Genomic DNA, 22,869 nt, shown 5'->3' with positions numbered 1-22,869 from the left:
CCTTTTCCCTTTCCTTTTCTCTTTTCTTTTCCCCATAGGGACTGGAACATGATGGCATATATCATAATAGTAGATGTGCAGGTGAATAAGCATCAATGGTGTGGCTCATGTGGTCCTATGATGGTGTCACTTGGGTTGATATGTGGACAGGGTTGGCAATGGGGTTTGTTGCAGGGGTTGGTTCCTGGGTAAGTGTTTCTGTTTTATGGTGTATAGTTACTGGTATTTGCATCGGGTTGGGGGGCTGTCTATAAGCAAGGGGTGGTCTGTCTCCCAGGGTCTATGAGAATGAGGGATCATCATTTAAGATAGGGTGTAGATCCTTGATGATGTTCTGGAAAGGCTTTGGCTGGAGGCTGTAAGTAATGGCTAGTGGCATTCTGTTGCTTTCTTTGTTGGACCTGCCCTGTAGAAGGTGACTGCTGGGTATTGGCCTGGCTCTGTCAATCCGTTTCTTCACTTCCCCAGATAGGTATTGTCGTTTTAAGTATGTTTAATAGAGATCCTGTAGGTTTTTTTTCTTTGTCTGAGGGATTGGAGCAAATGTAGTTGTATCTTAGGATTTGTCTGTAGACACTGTATCATGTGATGTGTTTTGAATTAAAGTAAATTGATGTCTGTCTCAGAGGAGTTAACTAAACTATAACCCATTTTGGTGATTCAGCTCACCATGACCTGCCACTGAGACTGAGGCATAATTCAGAGAGCAAACTACTAGTTTTTGAGTGTAATCACTGTCAAGTTTTAGAAAATTATGCCCCTAATTTGGAACAGCCAAGCAAAGAGCTACTTCTCAGCAAAAGCGCAGCCTGCTTCAGGTAGCATGTGACCCAGATTCATCACTGAATTTGGTCTGCTGGTTGGATCATTTGCCTACCTGGTCATTTGCCTACCTGATCATTTGCTGGGTACTGGCAGAGAGTACGACATGAGTGCTGAGCCAATGAGAGAATATAAGAATCCTGGTTGCAGTCCTTTTCTGCGACACTGTGCTTTTGAGTGCACAGCTTCAGTGGTGTTTTGGTTTTTGTAGGCGCTATGCACCCAAAGCTAGACACAGAACTCTGACAAGTCCACTGACATAGAGTTCTTTCTCAGATCTTCCTCTTGGTGCTTTGACGTACATGTTCAGATTAGCAGGACTTTTCAAGAAGATTTATCAGTTGACGTGCACAGCCAAAAACTTTAAACCTGTACAGTACCGTACAAAAGATCTTCACCTTTTTTTATCAACATTTTTTAGTGCTTGCTAGAGGCTCGAGAGAGAGGCAAGGATCTCATCAGAATTAGAGATATTCATACAAGAAAAGGCCAAGGCAGTAAATAAAGGTTATAGCTGTCTGCTGCAGGGCATTAGATAAGCAGATAGATTTCTCCTCGCTGTGGATGCATTATTCAAGGCAGATGTTTTTACTGAGCTCTGGAAAGGTTAGCAGAGGAATATAAAACCCGCTGCAGTTCTGGAATAAAACCCAGTAACTAGTGATTCATTTAAGGATCCCTGACACTTTTATGGAAAGGCTATGTCTTTCAGAGTGAGTCTGGCTCGGTTTGAAACACATTCCAAACTCAAACCTGAAATAAATCCTTTTAGTAGAGCAGTTTGCAAACTTTTCTTCTTCCTTTCATTTCATTTTCCAGCCTTAATATTAACCAAATAGAGAACTAGCAAGGGGAATGACTTAACCCATCAAAGGGAAATCACATGCTGATCAGCCTGTATTTTAATTTTTTGGGGAAATTGCATGTTGATCAGCCTTTATTTTAATTTTTGTTATGGAATTTTCAGAACTTCTCAGACATGCATATGTCTAAAAACATACAGGTATAATGTACAAAATAAACACACATAGAATAAATTGAAAAAATATATAGGTATAACTCAGCCAAATGGTACTGAACAGGTATCTCTAGCTCCCTAATCGTAACTGTAGTGTTTGGTAGGAATGAGATACTGTGATCCAAGTTGGAGCTGGGAATACAGTGACAAAGGCAAAAATATAGACTAATGCCATACTTATACTAGCAATTTGTTGGTACTTTCTTGGCAGGAGATATTCATTGAGCTGATTGTAAAGCTCTCGCCCATCAGCATAATGCAGCTATATGAATGCTCTTACATCTGTTCTGCCGTAAGCTTGCAAATGTAGACATGGCCTAAATCGCAGGAAAAATACTCCTGTTAATAAGATCTGTTAAATGGTATAATTGATGCCCCTAAAGAAGTGATGGAAGCCCATTGCATGGGCCATTTAAAAGCTGAACTGGACAACATGCTAAAAGAAATACTGTAAGGAACAGGTTTGTACTGACAGGAAATGGAGTGATATTTTCCCTATATCTTTAATATCCACAGTTCTATATATTCTGCAAGTGTGTGTGTGTGTGTGTGTGTGTGTGTGTGTGTGTGTGTGTGTGTGTGTGTGTGTTGGGCATGTCCCTTGAGTGAGGTGAGGCAGATGAATTGCACTTACGGGGTGTGTCTAGACCAGGGTTTTTTCGAAAAAAGTAACCTTTTTTCAAAAAAAATTCCCCTGTGTCTAGACTGCTGTCGCATTCTTTCGAAAGTAAGTCGAAAGAACGCAGCAGCTTTTTCAACTGTGGAAAACCTCGTTTTACGAGGAATAATGCCTTTTTTTGAAAGTGTTGTTTTGAAAAAAGGCACTATGTAATGCAAACTGCTTTTTCAAAAAGAGCGTCCCGACTGCCTGGGTGCTCTCTTTCAAAAAAGTGGCTTGCTTTTTCGAAGGTAGTGGTTGTAGTCTAGTTGCTCTTTTTCGAAAAAGGCTTGCAGTCTAGATGTAGCCACGGACTGGTTTCTCAGAAGGTATACAGTGACGTAGCTACAGTAACTTTGGTACAGCTGTGCTGATCTACACCACCTTAGAATCTGGTCCATTCTGTCCAAATATCAATTAAAGACCCTCCTTCCTGCAAACCACTCAAACAGCTACTTTCTGAATATTTACTATGGTCGTCTTGGTTCTAAATGTGTGTGCATAAACAATGTAAACAATAGTTTTAAATCCCATTTCTTCTTTTTGTCCCTCATTACCTCTGGGGCTTTGGTCATATCTCTCAACCCCTCCGCTGTGGCTCAGTTTCTTAATCCATGCAGGGAAAAATCATACTTTCTTGCACAGGGGCAACGAGTACAGGCAGTCCCCGGGTTACGTACAAGATAGGGACTGTAGGTTTGTTCTTAAGTTGAATCTGTATGTAAGTCGGAACTGGCGTCCAGATTCAGACACTGCTGAAACTGACCGCCAGTTCTGACTTACATACAGAATCAACTTAAGAACCCCAGGCATCCCCAAGTCAGCTGCTGCTGAAACTGATCAGCAGCTGATTCCAGGAAGCCCGGGGCAGAGCAACTCTGCCTGGGGCTTCCTGTAGTCAGCGCTGGTCAGTTTCAGCAGAAGCTGACTTGGGGACGCCTGGGGCAGAGCAGCTGGGGTGCTGCTGGGTTGCTCCAGTAGCGCAGCTCCTCGGTGCTACTGGACCAACCCAGCAGCACCCCATCTGCTCTGCCCCAGGCGTCCTGATTCAGCCGCTGCTGAAACTGACCAGCAGTGGCTGAATCAGGACCTGGGGCAGAGCAGCTGGGGTGCTGCTGGGTTGGTCCAGTAGTGCCCAGAGCGGCGCTGCAGGACCAATCGGCAGCACCCCAGCTGCTCTGCCCCAGAGTCCAAAACAAAAGCCTGGTCTGCTGGGGGGGGGGGGGAAGCACACTAGCTGCGCACCCCCCCCCCCCCCAGCAGACCAGGGACACGGGGAGCAGAGCCACAGCGGCAGCGGGGTGCCGTGCCTCTGAGGCTTTGCTCTGGCAAAGCCTCAGAGGCGCGGGACCCTGCCGCGGCTGCGGCTTCAGTCCGGGTGCCTGTGGTCTGCTGGGGACGGTCTGCTGGGGAACCGCCGCTGCTGCCGCTTCAGTCTGGGTGCCTGTGGTCTGCTAGGGACGGTCCCCAGCAGACCACAGGCACCCGGACTGAAGCCGCAGCCGCGGGGGGGTCCCGCGCCTCTGAGGCTTTGCCAGAGCAAAGCCTCAGAGGCGCGGGGAACCGCCGCTGCTGCCGCTTCAGTCTGGGTGCCTGTGGTCTGCTGGGGACGGTCCCTAGCAGACCACAGGCACCCAGACTGAAGCGGCAGCAGCGGCGGTTCCCCGCGCTTCTGAGGCTTTGCTCTGGCAAAGCCTCAGAAGCGCGGGAACCCTCCCGGTGCCCCTGGTCTGCTGGAGATGGTCTCCAGCAGACCAGGGGCACCGGAGCAGCTTACGAACGGGGCTTTCTCGCCCCGACCTTCGGGGCGAGAAAGCCCCGTTCGTAAGTGCGGATCCGACATAAGTCGGATCCGCGTAAGTCGGGGACTGCCTGTACTAAAGATTAAAAGTCAGTCCTAACCCTTTCTGGTGATGAAGAGGGTCGTCCAAATTCCCAAGTCTTATTATGTATTAAAAATTGGAGGAAGGGCATTCACTTTAATTTCATAGTCAGTGAGGAATTTAGGGTCTCTCTACACTGGGAGATTTGCACAGATGTAGCAGTCCTGGTTCAAATCCTTGATGCAGATGCATTGTTCAGAGGTTCTGATCAGAATAAGTTGCATTTCGCATAATGTATGTGCACAATTGATTGTTTCTTCTTAAGTGGAGTATTTTGCATTTGTCCTTTTGAATTTCATCCTATTGACCTCAGATCTTGTATCCAGTTTATTTAGATCATTTTGAATTTTCATCCTATCCTCCAAAGTATGTGCAACCCTTCCTAACTTGGTATCATCCACAAACTTTATAAGTTTACTCTCTATGCCATTATCCAAATCGTTGATGAAGATATTGAACAGAACCAGTCCCGGAATTCACCCTGATGGGAACCCCACTTGTTATGCCCTTCCACTATGACTGTGAACCATTTATAACTGCTCTCTGGGAATAATTATTGAACTAGTTATACACACTCTTTATATAGTTCTCATCTAGGTTGTATTTCCTTAGTTTGTTAATGAGAAGGTCATGCAAGACTGTATCAAAAGCCTTACAGAAGTTGATATAAAGCATATCTACCACTTCTTCCCTATCCAAATACTTCTTACCCTGTCAAAGAAAGCTACCACATTGGTTTGACATAATTTATAGTTGACAGATCCATGCTGACTGTTACTTATCCCTTATCTTCTAGATGTTTGCAATGTGATTCCTTAATTATTTGCTACAATATCTGTCTTGGCACAGAAGTTAAGCTGACTAGTCTGTAATTCTCTGGGGGTATGTCTACACTACAGCATTATTTCAAAATATATTATTTCGAAATAGTTAATTTGAAATAAGTTATTTCAAAATAACGCATCTACGCACAAAATGCGTTTCGAAATAGCGTTTTGCTATTTCGAAATAGCACGTCCACACTGAGTGGACGCTGAATCGCATTTAAGGCCAGCTGGAACCAGGTCCGGCAGGGCATCAGGTCAGGAGTTACTTCGTGTGGCTGCTACCTGAGGCTATCTGAGGCCTGTGCTTACAGGGACCGCCCCCCCCCTCCCCCCCCGGACAGCCGGTTGTCAGGTTTCCCTGCTTGCTTGCCTACCTCGATGAGGGACAGCGAAGCATTTTGTCTCTGTGTGCTCTGGGTGCCCTCTCTCGGGACACCACAGCACTCTGCAACATGGAGCCAGAGCTGCCCCTGGGCACTCTAGTGCTTCTCTTGGATGTGCTGCTGCGAGTCTGGCTGCACTTTCTGCAGGCTGCCATCCAAGAGGTCCATCAGGGGGCTGTCAGTATCCAGGAGGCCCTGCGGGAGAGCTTCCACCCTGAGGAGCACTAAGAGCCTCTCTGGTCTGCCCCATTGGGCTTGTGCCTCATTCCTCCCTCACATCCTTCCACTTACCCCCACTTCCTGATGTCAAGTAAAATACATGTATTTTCATGAACACAAACTCTCTTTATTTAACAAAACTGGGGGCGGAGGGGAATGAAACTCGGGTGAGACTGAGGAAAGGAGGTGGGAGAGGGGAGAAGAGAGAGTGGTAGAGGGGAGGGGGAAACCTGGGAAGAGGGATCTGGAAGGGGGAAGCAAGGGGAAGAAGGGGGAGGAGAAGCTCAGGGTTGGGGGTCTTGCTAGACCAACTTGATTTTCATGCAAATCTGTTCCTGGGTTCGCATGTGGCCTTTGGTGGCCAGGCTGGCAGCTATCCTGCCATAGATGGCTGCGTTCCTCCATCTAGTGCAGAGATGGATGTTGGGGGCATCCCCCCCAAAACCTGAATAAGGTCCATGATCTCCACCCTGGACAAGGAAGGTGCCCGACTTCTCTGGGCCCTGGCAGGCTCCTGGGAGCTGGCAGATTGCTCCTGGGGAGCGGTGGAGGGCTGGCTGCCAGTGGCTTGCTGCCTCATGTTTTGGGGACACTGGGTTAGGGGCAGTGACTGCTGGCTCTGGGCTGGCAGGCTTGGAGCTGGCACAGGCACTGTGGCCAGAGTCAGCCCCTTTAAGGGCTCTGGGGAGAAAGAGGAGTGTTCTTGGTTGAGGCTGGAGTGGCCACCAGGGTACCCTGGGAAGGTTGGAGTCCCCCGATTTCGAAATAAGTGTCTACACAGCACTTATTTCGAAATAGATATTTTGAATTTGGTGTTATTCCTCATGGAATGAGGTTTACCGAATTTGAAATAAGCGCTCCACTATTTCGAATTAATTTCGAAATAGCGGTTTGGCTATGTAGATGCTAGTAAAGTTATTTCAAAATAACGGCTGTTATTTTGAAATAACTTTGCTGTGTAGACATACCCTGGGTTGTCCTTATCTCCCTTTTTATAGATGGGCACTTTATTTGCCCTTTTCCAGTCTTCTGGAATCTCTCCCATCTTCCATGACTTTTCAAAGAGAATGGTTAATGGCTTCGATATCTCCTCAGTATTCTAGGATGCATTTCATGAGGCCCTGGTGCCTTGAAGACATCTAACTTGTCCAAGTAATTTTAGCTTGCTCTTTCCTAAATGGAGATAATAGCACTTATTTACCTCACAGGGGGTTTCTGAGGATAACTACATGAAGATAAGAGATTCTAAAGCTCTTTTTATTTTGTAATAGTCTTCCATTGCTGAAGAATTCCAAAGAACTTTCAGCTTGATGTTTTTAGGTAATGATAGAACCTTGATGTTTTTAGGTAAAGATGGGCTATGGGAAAATTTTAGAAGGTTGGATTAGAAATAGAAAGTTCCTCTAGCGTATCCATTAGGTTGCCTACTGTGGGAAACATAAAGTGTCCTGTAATGATGTACTGTATATTGGGTAATTAGTGAAATGAAGCATGAATTGCCATGCCACCAACAAAACTAATTTACTGTAAGTAGGACTTGTGGAGTTAATGGACAGGAAAGGACTTTTGACTACCGTAGGTGCTGTGGTTCTTAAAAAGTCTTTCAGTCTGAATATCAGGCTCCAGCAGAAGAGAAACCAAGTTGGTGTAAAGTGCAATTAGATATAAAATGAAAGAGCTTTGAAAAGAGAATAAAAGAATCAGTAATGGCGATGCTGCTGAAAATTGTAAGTAGGAGGGAAAGTACTACAGAAAAAGGAAAGAGACAGTAAGCTGAATCAAGGCAGGTAGGAAATGTTGGGGAAATTTGGATAAACTACGTTTTATGCAGCTGAAGCCAGAGCATCTAAATTTTGCTTCAGGCTAAATGGGCAACTTGTTAGGAAGCCCAACTTTTGTAAAACAGCAAATTGCAGCATTCCTCCTCCTTAGTGGGAGATGGAAGCCAGCATGAAGCATTTCTTCTTGATCCCTTCAGTTATTTCAAGATTTAAGGCAAAGGCAATATGTTTGATCAGGAAAATGGGAGCTAATTTATTAGTTGGAGATTAGGGAAGGAGATTGAAAATGTGGTAGCCCACGTTACTTTGCTGGCAGTATTAGTGTGACTTAACACATACCAAGGCATCCCCAGAAGGGAGCACCTTCTCATGAAATATAGGAAGAACCTTTGCCCAAACAGTTAATGCTGATTTCCTCACGGAAGCATGTCTGGTTTTTCCTGCTTCGGTGAGTTAAAAGGTCACAACCTCTGCTGACACAAATAGCTTAACTGAAGTGAATGATGCTATGTCAATTTATGCCCACTCAAAATCTGGTCCAAAATGTGAAGCTATCAGTAATACCCAGCAGCAAATGATGAGCTACCCACATCCTCCCCTTTCCTAGCGATAAATTAACATGCTGCTTTTCTGCAAGGAATTTACTCATTTTGTGGTGGATTGCACATGTCTGTACTCACTCAGCAATAGACTGAGTCCAGGTAATACAGTACCAGGGAGAAGTAGCTCATCTTTCTAGGGCCCTGTGCTATGCCCACCACCAGATAATCTGAGTGGCTGTTAAGGAGCATTTTCAAATGTGGACCCTTAATTCCTCTTTTTGGGCACTTAAATAAAAGTGGATTAGTTGACCCGGGGGAGGGGGGGGTTGAGTACCCATCCTTCCCACTCGTGTCACTAGGTGCTCAGCACAGTTGAAAATCAGCTCCCTTTCTTATGAATGCATAAATACCATTTCCAGTAGCAGCCTAACTTCAGGCTACAATGTTAGAAAAAATTGGCCTAAAGGCTTCACATACTTAAGTGTACTGTAGTTGCTCTGCCTTTGAATTTCTGTGTACTTGGAACCTGGTCCTCAGAATTCCTCATTGGTGAATTTAATACATTGCTGCAGGCAAATCATTCTAATGAAAAACTTTCAGAGCACAGGGATCTGCCTGTGTAGTATTATGAGTTTAACAGTTTGATATATCCATTCCTTTCTGTGTTTCATTAGGTTCTGCCATTTGGCTTGCAAAGTTTTTTTTTTTTTTTTTTTATGTGTTTAACAGTTACTGTCTCAAGAACTTTCCACAGTATTGCTCAATGTCCTGCATTTCTTACTGATAAAATAATTTGTTATGTTTGTCTTCTTCCCTTCCTCTTCCCAACCCATCTTTCCAGGTTAGGGGCTATCCAGAACCCCGGATCACATGGTATAGAAATGGACTTCCCATCACAGAGGGAGAGTATTACATAGTAGACTGCAGCATTCGAGGGATTTTCAGCTTAGTAATCAAAAGTGTGCAAGAGGAAGATGGTGGTAAATATACGTGTGAGGCTGCAAATGATGGTGGAGTTCGCCAGGTGACTGTGGAGCTAACAGTGGAAGGTAAAAGAACTATCACTCTATTGTTCATTAAATATAATCACAGGTACCAGAAAATACAACCTCTAAAAAGGGCACGATGGGTAAGATTATCAAACTGACAGGTGAAGAGCCTACTAATAATGCTAGGAGCACTTTACATAGCCTGAAGTCTTCAGAAGTGTTTACACTTGCCTTGGAGGCCTCCATACTTGGACTTGAGACCCACATATGTTTTGTAAGCACAGAAAGGGAAACTAGCCACAAGACTACCAGTGCAATTAATGGGAGTTTTGCTGCTAAAACCAGGTATGCCATTTTGAACATGTAAGAGGAGATTTTTAACTTAAAATAAGTCTTTGAACTCCATTGCACAGCTTCATTATAGTAATTATGGCAGCATTTAATGACATTGTATGACAAGACAGTTTGACAAGATTGATGAGATTGTATGACAAGACAATTTGACATGTACTTATCAGAGATGACCTTTGTATTTTAAATTTTTCTAGATTTTAATGGAAATTTAGATCAAGAACAAACTCATTTAGTCATTGCCCTGTATGAAACAAATTAGTTAAGTATTAAAAGTCTGATCCAGAGCCCACTGGTTTCCCTGAAAAGCCTCCTAGCAAGTTCAGTGGGAGTTGGATCACACCCATAACTTTCCTCTTGCCGTTGTAAAGATGTTGCATTGATACCAATAACATTTATAAGGAAGACCTCATGAATGTTGTAATCCCATGGGCAAGGGCTTGGTAGGAGAATGTCCCTTTGCAGAAATCTACCACAGGGATCAAGTTTCTCTGAAAGTCTGGCCACCTGCGTCCACTCTTTGGAACATAGCAGAGTCTGCTCAGCAGAAACAGTAATCTTTTGCCTGTCACCTCCTTTGCCCCAGAAGCAAAAGAGTTTGAATGTGTGCTTGTGACTTGCTCAGCTTGAGCCTAAAGGAAAAGGATTTTTCTTAAGTAGTATTCTCTCTCTCTCTCTCCAGTCTTTCTGACCTTCCTTTTTCATTCCCAATCCAAGTTTTAGGTGCACCTTCCCAGCCTACTTGCTACTGCATCGTGACTTTGAATGCTATTCCCTTCCTAGCCTTCTCTTCGGAGACCTTTTGCTGCAACAATAATCAATCAGATTTGGATTAGTGAGATGGGCTTTTCTGTGGTGGCTTGCCATTGGTGTTATCCCATTAACCAGAGCAATTGTAACTGAGCAATGTGTAGGCAAGGGGGAGACAAAAGGGGCAGTTGCCCTGGGGCCTGTGAATTCCAAAGGTCCTGGAGCTCCCAGCTGCCACTACTACTACTGTGGCAGCAGCTGGAACCCCAGCCCCATTTGAATCACCACTGGAGTGCTGCTCCACCGGCTCTGAGTTTTGAGGGGGCAGCGCTGTGGTCCAGGCAGTGCTAAGGGCTGGCTGCTCCCAGCCCCATCCCTTCCGCCCAAGGCCTTGCCCCTTCTTGGGAGCATAGTGTGGTCCCCTGCACACCTTGCCCCAGGCCCCAGGGGGGCTGTTGACGGTGTGTAGTATTTATTTACCATTTTTTCCCTTTGGCTGCACATTCTCACTTTGCAGCATACCAAACCCCTTTTCACCTTGGGAGAGCAGGATAGACTAATACCTGTCACATTTGTTACTTAATAAAAAAGAAGCGTGCTGAAGTAGAAGGACCAAATTTATCATGGATGTAAGCAGGTGCAGTTTCACTGGAGTTATTTGCAAAAACCATCAATGAAAATAGCCCTGTTTTTCTGAAATGTGTTTGAGCTTGTAAAGCTGTTCATTTGCTTTTAGTCCAGATTGGGGGGAAGGGAAATACATAAAATCACCAAACTCTGCTGATGTCTCTCTGTATTAGTATTCTTTATTTGTATCATGGTAGTGCCTCGAGGTCCCAACCAGTATTGGGACTCCCATTGTGGTAGGTGGTGTACAAACAATCCCTGCCCAAAGGAGTTTACAATCTATATGGACAAAACAGACAAAAAATGGCTGGGGAAACAGACCTATAAAAGTGAAGTGACCTACCCCAAGGAAAATCAGTGGCAGAGCAAAGTTACCTCTCAGGATTAAGCCGAGAGCCATAGAAACAACAGGTTTCTGAGGGAAATAGCAGCTAACTGTTAGATACCATGAGGCACCAATTACAGGTGCTTTTATAATACAGGAGCATCATATGTGAGGGACCCGCATTTCTTGACTATTTCCCAGCTATACTTAACGTATGGATCTGTTTGCACATAATATGCCTGTGTTACATAGCAAGCAGCTAAGATCAAAATGGGAATTTGGAAAGGCACACTTGCATATTATATAATCTTACACTGCTAAATTTAAAACTCCCAGTAACGCACAAGAGCCAGAGAGTGTTAGAAATGGACATCGCTGCTACCCTTCCTTTGCAAGATAGCCAGCATGCGTCATTTCAGGGTTCTAGTGAAAAACAAAGCCCTTCAGGTTGTTGGCTTCCTGTTGAATTCCCAAGGTACATCTTCCCCAATTCTACCTTTTCCTGAAAAAAAAAAAAAAAAAAAAAAAGATTTTTGTGTATTCCTCATGAAAGATCTCATTGAAATCATCAGAGTGCAAACTGAAATATGCATCTGTCTGGCATAGTCATTATGATTTTCTGTTGCAAAATCTTATGCAAATTCTTTCATTTTCTGATTCCAACTTGTTGCAGTCAACAGGGAAAGAGTTTGAAATCAGTTTTCTGGTATTGACTTGTCAGTCCTGAATTCATTGTTGTTTTAAATAATTCATTGCAGTACTGCACCCAAGGATTAAGCTTTTCAGGGTTTAGGAATTGCAGAAGTCTCTGTTCTAATAATCTTCCATGCACCACTGACATAAAATACAAAACTATTTCCTGCCCAGAGGTTTTAATAGGTATCATTCCATCTGTTATACTCATTTTAAATTAGCTGTATGGCAAATACTTATAAATCTCAAAGAGTTTCCATTTTTGACAGCTACTATAGTTGTTTATTTCACATTGTCACCATGTGATCTGCCCTATTTCTTTGACAGTTTTTGTCTGTTCAAAATCTAGTAATATTTATTTTGTCTGTTTGCCCAGTAGATGGTGCTAAGTACACAGTGCATTTTGTGCACAGTGTATATTTTGTTAGTATCGTAGGCTGGGTTATATTACCTTGAAAAGAAGCATATAGCAAAGAAAAGGTGAAATAGACAAGTACACGAGTAAAAGAATATTCCATTCATGTGACTCTCTAATCCTGCCACTTTGAAAAAATGATTTGTAATATACTCAAACTTAATAATGGAGTATTTCATCCAGAGATCTCAAATGGTTTTGCAAAAGGGAATAAAAAATTATCCCTACTTTATGGATGGGGAAACTGAGCCAAGAATAAAGCTGTTAAATCCTATATTTAGAAAACTGGCCCTAAGTAGTTTCCCCAAAATTACACAGTAAGCTGGGGTGGGCAAAAGGGCCTCCGTGGGTTGGATCCGGGCTGCCAAGTGGGTTGATCCGGCCCATGGCAGCCCTGCCGCTCCTCTGCCCCCCAGGCCAATCAGCGCCTGCGGGTGGGGAGGAAGTGCATGAAGTTTCCTCCGTCCTGCCCCTATCCTGCCAGGAGCACGTGGTGCTTGGAAGTGCCACGCACTCCTGGCAGGATGGGAGGAGACTTTGTGCACTCCCCTGCCCCCCAACCGTAATGGCCTGTGGGCAGAAGGGGGAACACATGAAGTCTCCTCCCACCCCAGGAACATGGGCACCTAGGGGGAACGTTTGGACTTCAGCACTCCCCCACTGCCAGACCAACCATGGTCTTTGGATGGGGAAGCAGGGAAGTATCCTGGCCCTGCTCCTTCTGGAGTGGCCCAGGCCCATTTCAAAAATTTCTGAAGTGGCCCCCAGTAAAAAAAATTATTGCCCACCTCTTCAATAAGCCAATGTCAGAGCTGAGAACAGAATCCAGATCTTGGAACTCTAGACTTGTAGTTGATGCCTTCTCCATTGGACTACTGTGCAGGTGAAAGTCTTGTTCTCTACTCATTAGACAATATGAGGGTATGACTACACTACCACCCTAGTTCGAACCAGGGTGGCTAACGTAGGCATTCGAACTTGCAAATGAATCCTGGGATTTAAATAGCCCGGGCTTCATTTTCATGTTCCCGGGCGGGCACCATTTTTAAATGCCCATAGTTCAACCTACTTGCAGGAGGAATAACAGTAGTTCAAATTAGGAGCTTTAATTCGAACTACCTAGTCCGTGCCATGTGTAGCCACAGGCAGGTAGTTTGAACTATGGGCATTTAAAAATGGTGCCCGCCCGGGAACATGCAAATGAAGCCCGGGATATTTAAATCCCGGGATTCATTTGCAAGTTCGAATGCCTACATTAGCCACCCTGGTTCGAACTAGGGTGGCAGTGTTGTTGTTCGTCCATCGTATTCGAAGAGGACCTTGACATCTAACAGGTTATGGACTGTCCATGGTGTGTCCGCAAATGGCTGATAAGGCCGATACGGGCACGGAATGTTCTACCACATGTCGGGCAGACATGTGTGGGCACCACTGTTGCAGCTTTTGCAACTCTGGCTTTACGGAGTGCTCGCTTCTCTTGTGCTATGGTTGTCCTTCTAGGCCCACTGCTAGGGTGGCAGTGTAGACATACCCTGAATTACTAGTATCCAGGGGTCTTTGTGATCTGAGTTACAATGTCTGGAGAGTAGGTTAATAAATTCCTAAAACTCAGGGATGGTTAGATTGGAGTTCTGTCTGGAACCCAAATCTAGGTAATATTTAACACATATCTGAACTAAACATAGTCCTCCCATATTGGTTAGGTTGTGGATAAAACAACTTATACTGTAGGTGTCTTCCACCTCTAATTTTTATGATCCTTGTTTGAAAGCAGGAGAAATTAATACAATACTTACACAGGCGTGATCTGTAGTACCTAATAACCATGTAAGTGTTTAACTTGTTATCTTTCTGTGACATACAGGAAACTCCTTGAAGAAATACAGCTTGCCGTCCAGTGCCAAAACCCTTAGGTAAGAATTCTAGGGTCCATGGAATTCTTTAAAACACAAAGTCTGGTGGTGAAGGTTGTAGATAGACTAGATTTTTTTTTTTCTCAAGTGACTTTGCTGTCTAGTACTACTGCTTAGTTTTATTTTAAGGGCTTATTGAAGTAGGTTTGATTTCCACTTAGCCCCTAATAAAGTCTGACCATATTAAAAAAGCATATAATGACCTCTGCAGCATTCTCTTCTACCATCAGAGGCTTGAGTAATGGAGGAAGGGATGGTCTTGTTAAAGCACACGACACAGACCTGTGATAGAAATGTAGCCGCGTTAGTCTGGTGTAGCTGAAACAAAAAAACAGGACTATGTAGCACTTTAAAGACTAACAAGAAGTGGTTCTGGCCCACGAAAGCTCATCACCTAATAAACCATCTTGTTAGTCTTTAAAGTGCTACATAGTCCTGTTTTTTGTTTCAGAGACAGACCTGGGTTCTGTTCCTGTGCGGCCTTCTGGATACCTCACACTGCAGTGCCATGGTTTTCCTATTTTTAAAATGGGGGCCAGGCCTGCCAATGTGGGTGGGCAGAGAGGACACTATGAATCCTATTTATTTAATTTTTGGATTTTGCAGATTATTACAGCAATGAAAATAGATTAGTCGAGCAAGGGAAAGTGACTGGTTAGGTTCTTTTATGCTGTTACTTGTATTGCAGACATGCTCAGGGAATGTGCACGTGCCAAATAGTCCTACTAAGGAAAGCCAGTCATATTGTCATTTAACTCTGTCTATCTAAATATCTAATCTAATCCAATGGATTTCAATAGGATTATTAAAAGATTCATCTTCCTGGGTTTTTTATCCCCATGTTTTACTCCTGTTTAGAGTTTCAGAATTTGCAATTATGGAAAGATTTAAATACACAATACTCTTGAGTTATTTTTTAAAAGGAAAATAATAAAAATATAACTATTTGTATTGGGTTTTGTAAAACTTAGGACGGGAGTGTATGCATGTCTAGTAAACTAGTGGCGGTAATAATATCTTTGGATGTTATCAGTATGTATGCATACAACTGAGTGTCCACGTATGTATGCGCTTGTACACATGCATTCCCTCTAAATTTGGGAACTGAACTAAGTGCCCCTCATTACTAAGCATTAGCCTTCCTCCTTATTGTAAGGCTCTACTCTTGTCCAAATATTGCCCGTGTTCCTTTTCTCCTGTTTAAATCCACTCCATCATGGTCTTGTCTTACTCAGAATCCTGGAGTAGCCCATTTCGCCATCATCATATCTTGGCAACTCCTTGAACTGAGGCTGTGAGGTCTGTAATTAGTATGCTGATACCTTACAGAAAAAGGGAGGTATTGACACATCTCATTTGCATGTGGGTAAGATGCTGTGTAGAAAACAAGTGCCCCGAAAGTGTTTTGGTTTGCCAGAAATACAAGGCTAAAAGAAATCACCAGCTACTATCATCTGCTAATGTGTGTGGCTTGATTTTTCCGTGGCTCTATTCAGAGATCTTCTTTTGACATTAATAGGCATACAAATTGCACTTATTCTGTCTTGCTTACAATATTGTCCTGTATTCCAAAGTTATGTGGCTGACTGACTGTTCTCACTCAGTGTTGAAGTATCACTTCCATAGAAAAGCACTTTTTTCCACAGCTATCTCATCTTTATAAGCAAAGCTGGGTCATTCCTGTTAAGTTATTATCATTAATTTGAACTTCTAAATTCATTTTCTGTCTTTAGTTGGTGCCATTTTTATGTTCACTTCTGGTGAATAAATTTCCTGGCAGAAACATTTGCTAAAATAGTGAATTTTAAGCACATGTATTAAAATAGTGGTGAAAAGTAAATAACATACATAACCACAAGTGATTTTTGTGATGATCCCACTCATCAACAGGTAAAATATTTGGAGAATAATTGTGGACAGCTGACAAATATGGGTAAATCTATATCTGTTGGCAGACAATTCACAGATTGGAGAAAATGACTGATTTAAGTGTATATTTTGTTCACTGCGAGTAGTTTGCCCAGCTTTGGTTATAAGCAACCAGAATTATGTTTTTTTAAAAAAGCTGTGAAGCTGTAATAGTGCTTATTGTATGTTCATTGGATAAGGGCAATAGAAGAATAGTGCCCAGTTGCATGAGAAGTTGAGAGCAGTGGTCTCTAACATGTGGGCTTTTGATGGATGCCACATTATTCCTCAGCATTTTGTTCCTTACTGTGGCTATATGTTGCTTACATCTGATTTCTGTACTGGCCAGAAATTGTGATTTTTATGTTCGTATCTTTGTAACTCAGTGTTGGTTACCATGTGCACTATTTAACAATTGACAGACCACTGTTCTAAAATGCTTTCTGGAGTGTGCTCAAATCAGAACAAAAGGTCACAATTCCTCTAAGTCAAGATGTTTATTACCTTTCCCAGGGGCAGATTTTCTGTTCCATCGGTAGAGAACAGACCAAGCATCTGGGGAGAGAGTCCACCAAAGTTTGCTACTAAACCCAACAGAGTCATCGTGCGTGAAGGCCAAACAGGCAAATTTTCCTGTAAAATAACAGGACGACCACAGCCTCAAATAACTTGGTTTAAGGTATGATTTCCTGAGGGGATAATATCCTTGTTTTGCCTGAGAGCTTCAATCATAGGAGGATGAAGTCTGTATGTTCTTCTTTGTGTTTTCTGCATATGTGCATGTCACGTACCCGTGTCCTGAAATTCTTGAAAGTAGCATCAGTTGACCAGCATACACAGCATAGAGTTCCTTGTGCTCCCAGCTGAGGGTATGAGGGGCAGTTTGGGTTGACACCTTTCCAGATCCTTCTTACCATTGAAAGACCTAAATCAGAACTGTGCCCTCCTTCACTTCATGCATAACCTGTAAAGGAAGTTTGTAAATAGTTATTATATCTTAACTTTGTAGTTATGGTTAGTATTAGGGCTTTCAAGCGATTAAAAAAATTAAAATTAAAAAATTAATCTTGTGTGCTGCTCTTTTGAAATGCTGCAGCAGCATTTCAAAGGGGCAGCGTTGCGGAAGCCTGGGATCTGCTGGAGTCCTCAGCTCACCCCAGGGCCAGTGCAGCTGCCTCTTTGAAACACAGCTGTGGCATTTCAGTGGGGCTGTACTGTGGGAGTCCGGGATCAGCTGGCACCTCAAAGGGGCAGCGCAACATGGAGCCGAGGATCAGTTGCACTACCCAGCTGATCCCCAGCTCTGCAATCTGCTACCCCTTTGAAGTGCCGCTGCGACACTGGCCCACGCCACTTCCCACGGATCCCCTTGGCTGCAAACAGTGAACCAGAGCTAATGGGAGCCATGAGGCTCTGTGGCTGCGAAGCTGGTAAATAAACGAAGCCGAGTGGCCAGTTAGCAGGTTTCTCAGAGTGGATCAGCAGACCACTTTGAGAAACACTGTCATAAATCAATAATAATATTTATTTGTAGTACAGAAATGCCCAGTTTTCAGAATGAATGTATTAGAGCCGTTTGTGGATGCCTTATTGTTAGGTGGGATATTTCCTGGGGACCATTTCTGGCCCACCCCCTTTATGCAGAGCAGCATACAAGGGCAATAACGCTATGGAGAATTGGCTTCAAAGTCTCTCTCTCTCTCTCTCTCTCTCTCTCTCTCACTACAATTTTAAAATGTGATGTTGATCTCTCACAAAAAGAAATAAAATGTTTTTACTCCTTCAATTGCCTACACAGTAAAGTTTATGTTCTAAAGTTAGTAATGCGAATGATGATAAGTCAGAATAGAATTAAAGAGTTGGCAAAATCAGGAAAAGCAATTTTGTGCAGATTTGAATTATAATGTCTTTGAACCCCAAATGTTTGTTTTTACTGGCTGGGTACTAGCCACAGAGGGTATTTGGCTGAGACCTAGGTGGAAAGAACAACATGGGACAATAGACTGGTCTTTTACCACAAGCTGCTTATTTCCATCACTGTCTCACTTATGGGGCTGTTTTGTGATTCATGCAGGGTGATATCCAGTTGCAGCAAAAAGATCATTTCAACATGTTTGAGAAAGCAGGCATCCAGTTCTTGGAAATTCAAAATGTTCGTCTGGCTGATGCTGGAACGTATACTTGCACAGTGACGAATAGCGCTGGGAAGGCATCTGTGTCTGCAGAACTCATGGTTCAAGGTATGACAAACAGAGATGAATTGGGAATAACACAAGTGCATTACAAGCCGTTCTTAGATAACTGCTTTCAGCAAGGTCTCATTCCCACTCCCTAAGGTCTCCTATTCCCCCCCTTTGTGTGGAATGATATTTTCATTCAAACCCTGCAGCACAGTGCTACAACTAAAAATCTTGCATTGTGTGCAATTGCAGCAAGTGTCAAATGTTCTCATATTGCTTCCCAGAGGACCTAGCATTTCGCTTTACTTTTGCCACTTTGGAATTTGATATATTTTAATCCAAATTCTAATTTCAGCAAGTAGAAATTCTACATGTGAAATTAATCATCCCATAAGAGAGTGCCTCATTTGGGGGAAAGGGGAAATCGTTTTACCATGATAGTTAATTGTGTGCAGCATTATTTTCACGCTTTATTCTTCCCATGCACTATATGCATATTAATCTTCACAATTCCCTTTTGAGTAGTAAAACATTAATAATAATAATAATAATAATAATAATAATAATAAACCAATATCTATGATATTATACCAATATGCACAGGGAGGGGCAGAGACATGGGGAAGTTAAGGAGCTTGCCCAAACCAGCAGAGGAAGAGATAAAAATGCATGTGTGTATGCCACATATGTCATGACATATATAGCTACTAGAAAACTTACCCAGCATTGCCTGGGTCCTTCAGGGCAGAGGGCTGGTAGTGTGGAGGGCTCAGGAATCAAGGCAGGATCTTGGGGATGTGGGGGGCTCAGGGCAAGACACTGCAGGTGTGGGGGGTGCAGTAGTTGGGGGGGTTGAGGAAGGTCTCAGGGCATGTGTTGGGGAGGGTACAAGAATCAGGGCAGTGGGTGAGGAGGAGGGAGAGCCCAGTGGAGGGGGAGGGGAGATGAGCACGTGGTAAGGGTAGCTGTTGGCTCCTCAACGGGGGGGGGGGGGGGTAGGGTAGTGGGGACCACGCACCCCACCCTCTGGCTTGTTCTCAGGGGCTGTGCTGGGTTCAGGGAAGAGGGGTGGGGCAGGGAGGGCTTTGCAGGCCAGCCCCTCCAGAGCTCCCTGAGCCTGGCCTAGAGCAGAGGGGGCCCGGAGTGGAGAGTGTAGGTAGGCCAACCCCACCAGTACTCCCCAGTCCTGGTCCAAAGTGGGTGGGGAGAACACACAGGCTGTCCCCACTGGCATGTTCCAGTCCAGGATACTGGGCCTGGTCCAGGGATCAAGAGGGTGGGCCACACAGGCTGGTTTCAGTGGCGCTCCCGACTTGACCTGGGGGATTAAAAGGGGTATGTTCGCAGGCCAGCCAGGCAGTGGACGTGCTGGGTGGCCCAGTGGTATGGAGGGAGGAGGGTAGGCTGCAGCTCCTCCAAGGGGAACAGGGCTGCTGACTGGCAGGGCTTTCCCCCCACTCCAGCAGGCAAGATGACAAGCCCCAGTCCCAGATGGCCACTCTCTTGGTGGTATAGCTGCCTCCAGCGATCACTCTGCAGTATAGTGTCCATTGGACCAGCCCTCTCCCTTTCCATGTTGTAGAAAACAATCCCATTCTAGGCAGATCCCGTTTTCCTGACCCAACCAAACCCTGAATTTTCTTTAAGCCAAGAGAAGAGGAAGCTGCATACCAAATTTGGTGGTACTAGCTCTACCATTTGGGGGGAGCTCTTAAACAAATAGACTCAGACAGACAGGTAGGTAATTGCACATTTTTAAAATATATAATTAGATTTTCTGGGTTGATGCTTCTCATTCTTGTTCACCAACACCAAAAGCATAAGCCTCTGTCCCTTTAGCTACCTTAGAAGTCCTTTATCACTGAGGGTATGTCTACACTACCCCGCTAATTCGAACTAGCGGGGTAATGTAGGCATACCGCACTTGCAAATGAAGCCCGGGATTTGAATTTCCCGGGCTTCATTTGCATAAGCCGGCCGGCGCCATTTTTAAATGCCGGCTTGTTCGAACCCCGTGCCGCGCGGCTACACGCGGCACGGGCTAGATAGTTCGAACTAGCAAGCCATTCCGAACTATCTGTACGCCTCGTGGAATGAGGCGTACAGATAGTTCGGAATATCTAGCCCGTGCTACGTGTAGCCGCGCGGCACGGGGTTCGAACAAGCCGGCATTTAAAAATGGCACCGGCCGGCTTATGCAAATGAAGCCCGGGAAATTCAAATCCCGGGCTTCATTTGCAAGTGTGGTATGCCTACATTACCACCCTAGTTCGAACTAGGGTGGTAGTGTAGACATACCCTGAGAAAGAAGTAAGCTTTTGCTGGGCCACCTACGTGCACAAAGCCAATACATTACACACACTCCTATTACACCAGCTTACTACAATCATCTGAGATCCACAGAAGTCTGTGTCCCATGTGGGGAGCCGTTTTGTGAAGCCAACAGGGTTATATGTGTACAATGGCAATGAGGATTGCACTCAAGCATGTAGCACTTGACCCAAAGGAATGCTGTGTAACCACTGGCGCCAGCCACTACAGCAGTGTTTGTCAAAGTGGTCCACACACCAACTCTGAGAAAGCTGGTACCAAGCTGCTGGGATTTGTTTACTTACTTGCTCCCATTGGCTGCAATTCATCATTTGCAGCTGGGGGCCGTGACTCAGGCCGCTGCCTCCCACAGTTCCCATTGGCAGTAAATGGTGAACTGGAGCCAATTGGAGCTGCAAGGAGGCTCCATGGCTGTGGAGCTGGTAAGGAAACAAACTGGAGGCCCAATAGCAGCTTTCTCAGAGTGGGATCACTTTGAGAAACACTGCACTAGAGAGAGCCCATTTGCCAGTATATTACTCGCACAGGCCTATAACACAGTAGTTCAGCTTGAAACCTGCTGCTGCTGTACATAGAATGGAAAACATTGCCCTTCAGAGGCTGAATATGCCTCTCTGATGCTTCCAACCACTATATGTTCAAGATCAGAATCTGGATCTCCCAGAACAAATGGTGGTGCACTTTTATTAAAATGCTAATCTGAGCCTATTGAGAATGAAGCTTGGAAAACTGAATGCTGCAAACACTTTTTTAGACTACCGTCCAGTTCTGGTGATCAAAGAAGAGGTTAAGAAATGGGAGCGGGTTCAGAGAAGAGCCACAGGAACAATTACAGGATTAGAAAACTTGTCTTACATTGAGTTCTTTGAGTCTGTCAGTATATTTAACTCAACAAAGAGAAAGTTAACTCTCGATTGGCAGAAAGTTCCACGGCCAAGTCCCTGTCTCCTAGCCCTTCCCCCTCATTTTAACCTCTTGAATTCAGTGTTACAAAATACACAAAGAAGAGACCAAAAGTACAGTATGCATGATGAAGTGAGTGTATATGGACTGAATGTCCCAGGTCAGATTCTGACACATTTACTATTTATTTATTTATTTATTTATTTAATAATTTGCATGTCTACACCAGAGTATTCAGCCCTGCCGGAGATTTGCATGGACATGGAAAAGACAGAATGACAATAAAAGCTCCTGAATCTTGATCACATGAGAGAGATTATGCTCCTGTGTTTCAAAGGCAAAGAAAAAGCCTTTGTTTGGGAGATAAAGTTGTCCAGGAGGAAGTAGTACACGGTTAAATTAATTGGTAGATTCAGAGGGCCTTTCAGGGAAAGAACATATCCCTGGTGTCAGGGGATGTTCTCTGTCCCTTCCCCCAAAGATTCTCTGTGGCCACATTAATTTTATATACAAAGTTGTTTTGTCCTGGTTTTTATAATTCCTTGAAGACTGGTCATCTGGATGAGCTGTCTCAGATACTGATGTTGACAAAAAGCTGCTTGAATTCATATGATCCTCAAGGGACACTCCCCTACTTCCTTGATCTGAGACATACTGAATACCTGTTCTGTTTTGCATCCCAGTAAACTCCCTCCCCCTCCCACCACTAGTTCTGAAACCCATCTCTGCAAACTTCCTTGCACTTTACCCAGACATGATTCAGGGCAACACTTAAACATGCATAAAATTAAATAGGACTTTAAGCACATGCTTGCAAATGCTAAAGTACTTTCTTGTGTTGAGACCCGAAACTACTCCTTATGCTGCCCTCCTTCCCTGGACTGCTGTCCTGGTTGCTCACTTTACAGATCTGGTCACCTTGTAGTATAGAGAGTACTGCATGCATCACTAATTGGTGCCCTTTCTTTGCTGTCATTGCTGTTTGCATATACGTGGAAGGACCTCTTCCTGCTGGCATATCTATGCAGGGGCAGCTGTAACTAGACTAAATGACCTGAAATAATTGGGATCTTTTAAAATAAGAAGAATAAATCTCTGTTTTGGGCTGTAACCTACACTGAGCAATTTGAATGCCTGGATTCACTGTAAGGCCTTTGTGAGCTTCCATGCCCGAATTTTCTTCCAAAAGTGAGACAATATGTTAATTTCATTTTTATGCCATTGTTTGACTTTGCATTTAACATGTTAATCTGCACTAGTTAGTTAAAGCTTAATCAAGAATTTGTTGCTGAGCATAGTTTACAGCAAGAACCCTGATTCAGCATCTTTGTAATCACACTTATTGGGTTGA

General features: G+C 44.1%; 1 protein-coding gene across 3 annotated transcripts in view; it reads left to right on the top strand.

The window, feature by feature from the left end:
* The window catches only part of MYLK (myosin light chain kinase), a 332,061-nt gene that overhangs the window by 143,151 nt on the left and 166,041 nt on the right, over positions 1-22,869 (top strand). For all 3 annotated transcript variants that reach the window (XM_006137678.5, XM_075933132.2, XM_006137677.5), the window contains exons 3-6: positions 8,975-9,182; positions 14,148-14,196; positions 16,618-16,783; positions 18,179-18,344. In XM_006137678.5, coding sequence (XP_006137740.3) covers positions 8,975-9,182; positions 14,148-14,196; positions 16,618-16,783; positions 18,179-18,344 — 589 coding nt within the window. The remainder of the gene's footprint in view (positions 1-8,974; positions 9,183-14,147; positions 14,197-16,617; positions 16,784-18,178; positions 18,345-22,869) is intronic.

This window comes from Pelodiscus sinensis, chromosome 7 (assembly GCF_052426305.1).
Source record: "Pelodiscus sinensis isolate ZL-2025 chromosome 7, ASM5242630v1, whole genome shotgun sequence".
Classification (NCBI taxonomy): domain Eukaryota; kingdom Metazoa; phylum Chordata; order Testudines; family Trionychidae; genus Pelodiscus; species Pelodiscus sinensis.
The sequence above is the reverse complement of the archived record's forward strand: the minus strand, read 5'-3'. Positions and strand labels throughout refer to the sequence as shown.